This window comes from Pipistrellus hanaki (assembly GCF_964339955.1).
Source record: "Pipistrellus hanaki genome assembly, chromosome: 6".
Lineage (NCBI taxonomy): Eukaryota > Metazoa > Chordata > Mammalia > Chiroptera > Vespertilionidae > Pipistrellus > Pipistrellus hanaki.
The window spans coordinates 72,251,411-72,263,503 of record NC_140508.1 but is presented as its reverse complement, the minus strand read 5'-3'; the positions used below and the strand labels follow the sequence as shown (position 1 = coordinate 72,263,503).

The window sequence follows — 12,093 nt, the reverse complement described above, 5'->3', positions numbered from 1 at the left end:
CTTTAGACCTTAGCGACTGAACCCCATCTTGTGTATTTGGGGAGCATATTGCGCTCACATGTCTCCCAGGCCACAGCACCCTGCCTGCCCAGCCGCCCGCCCGCCTACCCAGGCCATAATGGATACTGAAGACGTCATTTTAAATCACTGTCATTTTAAAACCTTCCCCAGAGCAGGAGCTCAGAAAGAGGCTTGCGTGCCAGTGGTCACAGGAGCATTACTCACAGCAGCCAAAATAATGGGAGCAATGTTTCCCTCCGCAGTGGACAGCGGGCTCCCGGCGAAAGACGTGCATGCTGGCTGCAGGGGAGGCGCCCAAGGGTTGCTGTGAGCAGCCACCCAAGGTGGGCACCCAGCAGTCCCGCTGCCAGCGGGAGGGACTCCAGCCAGGAAGGCCAAGGGCGCGGGGAAGGCTTTACCTCCATGATGGGACTGGACGCCAGCACCTTCTCTTCGATGTTGGTGTCACTGGCTGAGCCGCCCACCGTGGCGAAATAGCGCATGGCGTACTTGGCGGACACCGTCTTCCCGGCTCCAGACTCCCCGCTGACGATGATGGACTGGTTCTTCTCGTCCCTGGAAGGGAAAAGCACCGGTCAGGAGCCGGCAGAGGGAAGACTCTGCTGCCTGGAGCCTGAGCCCGGCCAGCAGCATCCCTGTCTTTTAGGGACAAAGGTAAGGGACACGATTGGCAAAGCGGGAGCAAAAAAAGGAGTTCTGAGAGGGCTCACAAATGGCACACCCCTTCTTTATGACCCACAGGAGGGGCCGCAGCCAGCTGGTCACTCTGCCGGGTCTTCTCTGGAAACAACGCTCCTTAGATCATCGCCATGTACAGAATAATCTCCTGAGCATTTACAGATGCTTATTCTCACCCTTGTTTCTACAATATGCCCACCATGTGCTACTGTGTAAGTTATCGTATTTTCAAGAACAAGGATCCTGTCCTGGCCGGTTTGGTTCAGTGGATAGAGCACTGCCGGCCTGCAGACTGAAAGGCCCCAGGTTCGATTCTGGTCAAGGGCACATGCCTGAGTTTCGGGCTCAATCCCCAGTAGGGGACGTGCAGAAGGCAGCCGGTCAATGATTCTCTCTCATCATTGATGTTTCTCTCTCTCTCTCCCTCTCCCTTCTTCTCTGAAATCAATAAAAATATATTATTAAAAAAAAAAAACACAAAAAAACAAACAAGGATCCTTTCTTCTCCCCTGGTAGTTGAGCCTAGCATGCCAGCAGAAAGTTTTGAATAATTCTATTCATATGTCTGTATCGCAAAGGGCAGCCATTCGCCACCGGGCAGGCCTTGCTTCAAGTTTCCCAGAAATAAGATAAACAGCTATCAATTGCAATACGAGGGACTTCAGTCAGACTAAATGGAAGGTAGAAAGAAGATACTCTACGTCAGATAAAAGTGCACCTATATTTATCCCTGTAAAACAGCCGGAAGACAGATGAGTAATGGAAAGAGCAGGCTGTGAGGTCTCCAAGGAACATGGGTAGCTGAGCAGAGAGTTGAGAAGAAGTGGATCTTGCAAAATAGGCTATACAACCAATTGCTTGAAAAAGTACATAGCACCTGAGACCTGCTCTTTGGAGAACGGCATAAGCAGCAGCTTTCTGAGACCTCTTGCAGTCCCAGGGTGTCGCTGTGGTCATCAGTGTCCACTTCTTCTCCGCCTGTTTCTGTGGAATATTTACCACGAAAGGCGGCCTCTGAAGAAGCCTGTGGATGCCTGTATTTCCAATTCTCGTCTATTTTGTTATTTTAATTTTATTTTAGCATCCGCTGGACCCTGGGGACCATGACAGGTGTCATCTCTCTTCTCAATGCCTTTGAAATCAATTCCTGAGAGAGCCGTGAAAACGCTCAGCCATCCAGGTGGCCAGGTGGCTGACAAGCTGAGCACAGACCCGAGTCCAACCTTAAGTCTCTCTACCTGCAATGAGGAGGACTGGATCGCAAGAGTCACACCCAAACGTCTGGAGTTTTGCCCAAAGTCTGTATGTTTAACTTAAAATAAATGGATGAGCACAGGATGCGCTCTTATGTTGATGTCAGTTTCACAGATTTTGGTTATTTAGGGCTGGCTGTGGGGAAGATATTGATAAGGAAGGAATTCTACCCAACGTCCTTCAAAAACACAACCTAGCCCTGGCCAGGTAGCTCAGTTGATTGGAGCGTTGTCCCAATGCAACAAGGTCATAGGTTCAATCTCTGTTCAGGGCACACATACAAGAAGCAATCAAGCAATGCACAAATGGGTGGAGCAATATATCAATGTGTTTTTCTTTCTCTCTCCCTTCCTCTCTCTTTAAAAAAATCAATAAAGTAAAAATTTTATCCTATATAATAAAAGGCTAATATGCAAATCAACCAAACAGCAAAACGACTGGTTGCTATGATGCACACTGACCAACAGGGGGCAGACACTCAATGCAAGAGCCAGAAGCCAGGCTCATGGCTGAGAGCGCAGCGAGAGCCTCTCCCACCTCCATGGTAGCACTAAGGACCCCTCGGCAGACATCCCTCAACTGCGAGAGGGTGCAGGCTGAGCTAAGGCACCCCCTCTTCCCCCAATGCACGAAACTCATGCACCAGGTCTGTAGTGTGGCTCCATCCATTCAGCCCAATACATGACTTAGCTGGCAACGGAGATCAAACTGTTTTTCAATAAACGCTTTTCTCCTGAGCCCAGGAATTTCGTATCTGGCTTGGCTCAGGCTGCTGTCAGGAAGGTACCACCACCCTAAACAGGAACAGCCCCTTGAAGGCCTGTGCCTCAGGCAAGAGACAGAATTCTGCGTAAGGAGCCCAGCCATCGCCAGCTTCCAGGTAAGACTCAGCCAGCAGCACCTGCACACACAGGTACTCCCGGTTCACACTGCATCTCCATCTTTGACACCCGGGAGGCAAGATCTAATTGCTCTAAAGCCCTACTCCTGCAAAACTGTCCCATCAAACCACAGGGGCATCTCCCCTTCCCACTCTGGCGGGACCCCCCGGGCTTCATTCTTTATTCTTTCCTACTTTGCAGCGGCCTGAAGCTAGCCCAGCTCAACCCAATCTTCTCTTCCTGGATCTCACCACTGAGTTCCTGGTCCTCGATCATCTTCTGTCTTAGGGAGGCTCATCGTTTGCTGTTTTTCAATGTAATCAGTCACCTGTTTACATTTTGGTCGAATGTGTACAAAACCCTTAGTCATGTATCGCTTGCTTGGGATTCATGGCTTTTCCCGTTTTAAAGAAGCCAAACCTGCAGGTTGGAAAGCCAGATGACATGCCCAGTGTGCTCAGCTAGAGCGACCCCAGTCCACACTCGAACACGGGCTCCCGTCTGCTGCGTGATTTCCCTCCGGGCTGGGCTGTGACATCCCTACCATCCTCATACCCTTTGCTGAATAATAAAGCATCCCTGGGGGAACTCCCCTAACAAACCCAGCCTCGTCCAAGAGACAGATACAAACCAGGTGTCCTCAGCTTCCTCGCTGAAACCCTTCAGAAGCCCTTCCCTGACCATCTACCTTCACAGCATCCACCGTACAACCTGACAGGTCTCCCCTCCAGAACAGAGCCCCGTGGTGGTCCACCTCAGAGGCAGGGCTCGGATGGCCGGCAGCACCTGGAATGTGTCAAGGACAGCCCAGCAAGGGCTATCACATAGACTCACAGAGGGTGGTCCATACAGCTGAGCCCAGGGTCTGGTGCCCCCTAGGGGTGTATGATTTACTGCCCACAAATCGACTGTGGTGGTCTCTGCTCTGTGCTAGTCTCTGGGGCTCACCCAGGGAAGGGACCGTGCACAGGGGTCCTGCGCCTCAGACAGGCAAACTCTACTTCCCTGAAATGGACACTCCCGAGAGAGTGCGGAACCATTCACACAAAAGCCCCTTCTTCCCACAGCGCAGCCTCTGAACAAGAGGGAGGGGCAGTCTGGCTAAGTCACGGTAGGAAAGATGCCCCCCTCTGAACACACCATTAAGCCCCTCCACCGTTTCCTCCTCAAGCGACACAGCATCCGAAAACTTGGGTGTGTTGGTAGAATACATTTGGTTCCCTAATGGGATCATCAATCTACTGTTTCTTGCCTGTCTGTGCCTGTCTAGTCTCTAATTATATTTTCAACACCCTCTCACAACCCAGATCACCTACTACAGTTGTGCTTTTAACTATGCTACAGAATTGGGGACACCAAGGATTTTTAATTGAGAATTTGTTCAACCAAAATATTTGTGTCAGGACCATGGACAGAGTTAATAAGTAGGAGACAGGCTAGGCAGAATAATGAAAAAGAATCTTGGATGCAACGCGAAAAAAAAAAAGAAAATACTTTAGTGGGATGATACTATATTTAAAACATCTGAAAAAGAAATAACACCACACTTAGGGATACAAAAACAGAACTCTACGACTACAAAATGGTATCAAAATCTTTTCAGAGTGGGGAAGTTAGGTCAAGTCAGGGGGAGGGCAGATAAGATTGGGGAAACAATTCTGGATTCTGTAGGGCAGTGGTGGACAAACTCATTAGTCAACAGAGCCAAATATCAACAGCTACGATTGAATTTATTTTGAGAGCCAAATTATTTAAACTTCTTCTAACACCACTTCTTCAAAATAGACTCGCCCAGGCCGTGGTATTTTGTGGAAGAGCCACACTCAAGGGGTCAAAAAGCCACATGTGGCTCACAAGCCGCAGTTTCCCGTCCACCGTTGTAGGGGAAAGAGTAAGGTTGGGGGCCAGAGAGAGGTTAGGATGGAGGCTGAGTTAGGGGAGAGGGATACAGGAAATTAGGGGGAGGCACACCGAGGCTGGGACAGAGCATCAGACCACAGTGAGTCTACAAACACTTTCTCCCAAGGTGGGAGTCACCAAAAGGCACTTCTGCTGTGAGCAGGGGCTGGGCCAGAAAGCTCCAAGCAACAGATCCTATGGACCCTGCCAGCAAGAAAGCCCGGCCACAAGGCGGGAAGGAAATACATCCTGAGCACCTGCAGGGGGTGCACCTCGGTGAGAGTGCTGCAGGCCCTGGGTCCCAGGCCTGAGGGAGGTGGACCGGCATTCTCGAGTCCTCTGCTGTCAGACGCTGATGTCCAACCCCCATCATCCCCAGCGCCCTCCATCGGGGAGGGCTGTGCGCTCAGGCACAGCTCAGAATTCAAACCATCAGGCAGGCTGTCATAGTCACTGGCAACAACTCAATTGACACTTAGCGGTCAGAGTCCTAAGGGTCCACTCAGAAAAAAGAAATTAAAGCTCTGATGGCGCAGGAGCTAAGTACTCAGCGCATGTAATAGCCAAGGATCATGTTCCCACTCCAGGTCCACGGCGGCCCTTGCTGTGCTGAGTTCTATTTATAAGCCGCCCAGGTGGAGTGCGGGACAGGCAGCGCCAACGGGCCCAGCCCTCCCTTGCGTTCCCAGAGAGGCTTCTCCTCTTGGATGCGATGGCATCACAGCAAGAACCTTGGGGTGCACCAAGCCCACCCCCTGGCAGACAAGCAGGGGCTGCAGACTGTATGATTGCAACTGTATGGCACCTGGAAAAGGCAGAGCTCTGGGGTCAGTCAGTCCGCAGAGCAGTGGTTGCCAGGGGAGAGATGAAGCACAGAGGACTTCAGGGCTGTGATGACCCGTAATGATGGGCACGTGTCGTTATGTGATAGACAGATGTGTAACACCATGGAACGTGCACCATGCGTACAGCCGGTGTGAACCACAGACTTCAGGTGACTATGGTATGTGAATGTGGGCTGGTCGATGGTAATCGACGTACCGCTCGGGCAGGGGGACATGGACTCTGAGAGAGGCCATTTGTACTGGGCAGGAGGATGTGGGAACTCTCCGAACCTTCCTTTCAATCTTGTGGTAAACCTAAAACTGCTCCCAAAAATATGTCTTAATTTAAAAGCAGGGATATGTTGAGAAAGATGTTAACTACTTAGATGGCTCATTCTTTGCACACAGTAGACCTCACTAAAAAATGTCTGAAGAAACATTTGAAATCCTTTAAAATGTCAATGTATACTGTTTGAATTGGATGAATAGTCCATTATGGAATTAAAGCTTTACACAGATTATAATAGCGAATGCATACAGCACCTTCCACATGCCAGGCATTTTCCATGTATCCAACAACAGGTTCACAGACCCGTCCTAGGAATGAGGTCCTATTGCGATCATCCCCCACATTACAGACGAGGGAGCAGACACAGAGAGCATAGGTGCCCTGTCTGAGGCCACACAGCTAGTCAGTGGCAGCACAAGACAGCCTCTGGCAGCTGGCTCCAGCATCCATAGTCCGGACCACTGCACCACACGGCCGCCTCTGAGATGAGGAGGTTGTCATGGTAACCCAGCATCCTAACACAACAGTGTTAGAGTGTAACCCTTTCAACTACCACCCTCAGGCTAATACCTGGTGTGTTTAACAAGCAGTTTTAAAGAATCACAGGAAAGGAGGGAGGGGAGCAGACAGACAGATAACCCAAATTAATGAAAGCGGCAGCACACTTTTCTCCGAAGTAGCTCCGATGAAGATCTATCCCCCCGTCTCTGTGATCGCCCAGCCTGCACTGTAGCACTTCACTTGTCTAAAGTAAGAATAATGTGAGACCATGCTACACTCCAGAGTCATTTATTCTCTACTTGTGAGAGAAGACAGTAAATCAAACACAAACACAACAGGCCTCCAAATCAAGCCTGGCTGATGCGTGAAAAATGAAAAGTTCCTAAACACACTTTTAAAAGACTCTATTATCTTTTATTAAAATGTATTGTGGACAGTGTTACAGCTGTCCCCCAGTTCCTCCCTCCTTGTCCCCCTTCACCCCGCCCCGCCCCACCCCAGGCCTCCCTCCCTAAGTTAGTGGAAGAGCGCCAACCTATTACACAAAAGGAAGTGGTAAAAGTTACAGATTTTCTTATATTTTCCTTTATAATGTTAAAAGGTGGGCCGAAGGGTTGTTATTAAACTACACATGACGGGACACAAACGAACCAGGGCCGACTCTGCCTCCACTGCCCGCCTGCTGGCTTTCAGATCGTCCCAGAACCCACCCACACCCGCCTTTCTAGTGCCGGCCACTCTGGATCTAGCCTCTCACTCAAGCTCACGTGTTCTTGGTCCAGTCTGTTAGGGACCAGCATTCAAGATAGCCATGTCTTTGAAAACCGGCCTCACAAGCTAGTCATCCATCACTTAACCTGAGAAATCCAGCGGTGGGTGATACCATTGGGAATCCTGAAAAAGGGATCCCTAGCATAAAAGATTTGACCTCGAAAGCCTTCCCGTTCCACGTGAGGAAATCTTAGGCATTTCATGAACACGTAAGCCTGCGAAATAAAACAAGGGACTCTACAAATACATGGAAGTAAAATGAACGGAACTGTCAAAGTAACAATCGCACACCAATGGGACAAGAAATCTCTGTTTCGGGTGGCTGACCTACAGGTCATTCACACAAACTCTAATCATGACGGGTCAGCATGGGCAATGACATAAGGCCGTGGTCGGCAAACTGTGGCTCAAGAGCCGCATGCCGCTCTTTGGCCCCTTGAGTGTGGCTCTTCCACAAAATACCACAGCCTGGCGAGTCTATTTTGAAGAAGTGGCATTAGAAGAAGTTTAAGTTCATTTCAATCATTGTACTGTTGATATTTGGCTTTGTTGACTAATGAGTTTGCCGACCACTGACATAAGGAGTAAAACTTCAGGGGTCCAGTGACCCAGAGGAGAAGCAGAACCAACCAGAGTGGGAATACAGGGTGGGGAAAAGCAGGTGTTTAGTGTGAGTAAACAAAACACAACTTATTCTTGTACGATTATTCATGAATTATACTATTATTTTCCATATGAACAATTACAAAGCATCTTTCACCCCACCCTCTATATTGATCCTCAATGTCTTAAATAAAGATTGGTACCGGAGATTTAAACTAAATTCAGCTAGACTCTAACTAGTTCCTACCCCTATAGTCCTCTGTTCCCAATGGCCTCCCAGCACACGTGAGGTGGGAGGCACAGCTATTCTCAACTGGCGAGGTGACTCATCGGAGAAGTTGTTGGGTGCGAGGGCTTCCCCCTGCTCCTCTCGCTCTGCTCCTCAGTGGAAGGCACTGTCTAAAAAGACATCCCATCCTTCTAAGCACTCTCGGTATTGCTTTTCTCAAGAAGTTAATTCCCTTTTTAACTAAAAAGGACATCTTTTTTAGAGCAGGCTATCGATCCTGCAGCGTTTTGTTCTCCGGTTCTGGGAACTGAGAGGACTGAATTAATTTCTGTCATCTTTTGGCCGCGCGTGCCCCTCCTCTGGCTTCCCACACCATCGATCCCTAGCAGGCGGGAGCCAGGCACGCTCAGAAAGCACTTGCTTTTGAACGCGCCCACTGTGGTCCCGTGGGAGGCAGACGCGGGCTCTCTCAGCCACAGGAGTCCTCACGGAAGAGGCCCTCACTTCCCAGGGCCCTGCTCTTGGCAAAGACCCAGTGCATTTCCTGGGTCCCACGGATGGTTTCAGGAAGCCCTCTCTCTGCCTCCCACAGACGGCACCAGGAATTAATACCTATCGGCACCTGGGCCCCATAGGATAGACTCAGCCCCTGGACGTGAGTAGCTCAAGTGTTCCTGCTCACTGGGCATCCACGATTGAGAATCATGGCAGGAGAGGCCAGGCATCTACTGACACCGAAGGAACTCCCCCTTCTAACCACGCTTTCAACTTCCGGGACTCCTTGCCTTGATCAAAACCTCTCTCTGCTCCTCACTGGTTTCTGCATCGGACAATGAGGGATTTTAGACATCATACAGTTGATGCCATGTTCCCTCTGGATAGACTAACAACCATCTATAACCATCTATGATTCTCCTTTCAAACGCAGACCGTACAACAGCTGAAAGGAACTTGCTAACCACGTGAAACTGCCTTCCGCACGCGTTCCGATTGCCCCTGGACTGTCCTCGGAGGGCGGCCTGGGAAGAGAGCCCCATTCCGTTTTGGGTCCTTCTTCCAGCGCCTTCCCTTGGGTCCCTGTGAAATCCGTGATAAATATCACCTATGACTTACCAAGTCAGCATCACCACTCCCACCACCACTGCATCAGACACGTAACTGGACAGCTACCCTGTGCCAGTCCTCCTCAGCATCTTTCACTCATCAGCTCACTGAATTCTCACAGCCTTCTGAGTCAGATTGTATCTGCCCCCGTTTCACAGACACAGACGCTGGTGCCCAGTGGGGCTGACCTCAGGAACTTGCCAAGGTCACAGAGCCGTGTCCTGAGAACCCAGGCCGCCCTGTCCCTGGGCACCAAGCCGCCCCATCTCCTCGCATCTTCCTTCCCCGCTAAACTCAGGCACCATGTCGGGCCATTCACAGCCTCGCTGCCTTCCGGGGTCTAAATATAAAAACTCGCAGTTCAAACGGGAAGAGCGGCTAACATGGCGTGAAAGGCAAGACTCCGATGTAACTAGAAATGCCAGCTCACCCTGCCAGGCTTCACAATGTATTATCTTTTTCCGCTGAAAATTACTTCGGACACCTTGAAAACGAAACCTATTCACGTGTCACCATCACTAGGAATTCCAAACGAAACCCACGAAGGGGACAAGCCTGACTCTGACATCGGCACAAGGCTGTGTACGGAGAACGGCGGGCGGTCCCCTGGGCACTGCCCAGCGCAGACTCTCCGCCCGGCGCCTCACACACGTGACCCTGTTTATTTCTTACCATAACCCGAGGAGGAAAGGGCATCCTCTTGTTTCATTCAAGGACATGGAGGTGTCTTTTTTTTAAAAAAATTATTTATTAAGGTGTTACATATGTGTCCTTATCCCCTCATCCCCCCCCGCCAACTCATGCCCTCACCCCCCTGGTGTCTGTGTCCGTTGGTTAGGCTTATATGCATGCATACAAGTCCTTTGGTTGATCTCTCCCCCTTACCCCCACCCACCCATACCTTCCCTCTGAGGTTTGATGGTCTGATCAGTGCTTCTCTGTCTCTGGGTCTGTTCTTGTTCACCAGTTTATGTTGTTCATTATAATCCACAAATGAGTAAGGTCATTTGATATTTATCTTTCTCTGACTGGCTTATTTCACTTAGCATAATGCTCTCCAGTTCCATCCATGCTGTTGCAAATGGCAGGAGTTTGTTCCTTTTTACCACAGCGTAGTATTCCATCTTGTAGATGTATGGAGGTGTCTTCCACCTCCGGGAGAAGGAAGCAGTGGGGCTGGGGTCCATGCAGGCCACCTCCTCAGAATGGGCACCCCAAAAGCCATGCTGGCCAACCCAGTGTGCACAGGTGTAACAGGGTTGCACAATACAGGCAAGTGCCTGGCTACGTTTTTAGTTCTATCAGGTTAGTAAGTTATTAGTACCTGGGGAAAGAACTGTGCTCACATGTTACCAACATCCATCTACACGAACACTTCATGGACAAGACAGGCAACAGTTTATTAAATTTGCACGAGTAACAGATTTGTTAAAGGCACACACTGCATCAACCAGGGAACCTGATACATCAGGTACAAAAATCAGGAATCAAAAAGATACACGTACTGCCCTGGTGGAACACGGGGACTAAAGGTGAGATTGAACACCCATACCTGTTAGTCCCGCTTGGCACGTAAAAAAAACGGATGGTGCAAGCGCAGAAGGAGGGCGATACATCTTAAAGCAGCTCCAATTTACAGTGACAGAAAGCAGATCGGTGGTACCTGGTGTGTGTGTGGGGGGGGAGGGGGGGCGGATTGCAAAGAGACAGGAAAACTTGGGGGCGTTTGTGAAATGTTCACTACCTGCCCTGTGCGGGGGTTTCGCAGGTGTGTCCATATGTCCAAGTGTGTCCAATTGTATGTGCCATCCAATGCGTGAAGTGCAGCTTAAACATGCAGTTGATTGCTGGTACATTAAACCTCATTAAAGTCATAATAAATAGCGCCTGTGCATATGTGGGTGGGGGTGAGGGGAGGAGGAATGTGACAGCTTGCAAACTTGGTAACAGTCAACAACATGAAATCAGTGCCAGAAATCAGTGCAATTCCAGGCTCTTCTCACAGAAGTCCTGCACGAGAAAGTAGCTCTGCACCTCACCTGGCAGACCGACGTTCAGCGACCCCCGAAATCAGAGACCAGCTGTGTCCTAGGGTGACCACTGGGGAGAGGACACAGGCCAGTAAGCCCGCCGGTGTGAGAAGACGCCCGGGTTCTGTACGGCTGCGCGGGACGGGGCGCAGACCCGCGGGTGAAAGCAAGCGGAGACCTCACAGAGCACTGTGTATCAGAGAAGTCCCTGACCATGGAAGCTGCTAAGAAGGGACCCCATTTGCAAGACAGTTACCTGTCCTGGGGATGGTCAGGCAGCCCCCAAAGGACATGGTGTCCCCGCATTCTTACGGCACACCCCATCTCCACCAGCTGACTGTAGGCTTCCGACTTCTTAACCGGCTGCGACTCCCCAGGTGCAAGAGAGTCACTGTGGATAAACCGGTCTCCTTCAACCCTGCGACTGTGATGTGGGACGTCACACCGCGCTGGGTGCACTGCAGAGAACGATCCTTAGTGACATTCACGACCTCTGCGTGTCCGGGAGGTTAGACCGAGCCATGGTCCAGGCCTATGCCTTTCTGACCTCACCATTTTAAAAGATGACAATGTATATGTACCAGTGTCTTTTCATATAGGGATGCCATGAGTGACATTCCCTGTATAATGAAACACTTTCCGCTACTCTCAGAAAATTATGAAACTCAGAAATTATGAAACCTGGACAGTGTAGCTCAGTGGATAGAGTGCCAGCCTTCGACCAAAGGGTCACGTGTTTGACTCCTGGTCAGGGGTGTATATCTGGTTGTGGGTTCGATCCCTGGCCCTGATTGGGGTGTGTGTCAGAGGCAACCAATCAATATGTTTCTCTCACTTAGATGGATGTTTCTAAGATGTTTCTATCTCCCCCCTACCCCCCATCTCTTTTCCTCCCTCTCTCCCTCCCTTCTGTTCTAAGAGTCAATAAAAAATATATCCTTAGGTGAGAGTTAACCAAAACAACAATAATAAAAACCCCATAAAACTAGAATTTTAAACATAATGGGTA

At 50.1% G+C, this 12,093-nt stretch overlaps 1 protein-coding gene across 2 annotated transcripts in view; it reads right to left on the bottom strand.

The window, feature by feature from the left end:
• Positions 1-12,093, bottom strand: part of MYO5B (myosin VB) — a 189,222-nt gene that overhangs the window by 90,612 nt on the left and 86,517 nt on the right. For both annotated transcript variants that reach the window (XM_084888914.1, XM_084888915.1), the window contains exon 5: positions 420-576. In XM_084888914.1, coding sequence (XP_084745040.1) covers positions 420-576 — 157 coding nt within the window. The remainder of the gene's footprint in view (positions 1-419; positions 577-12,093) is intronic.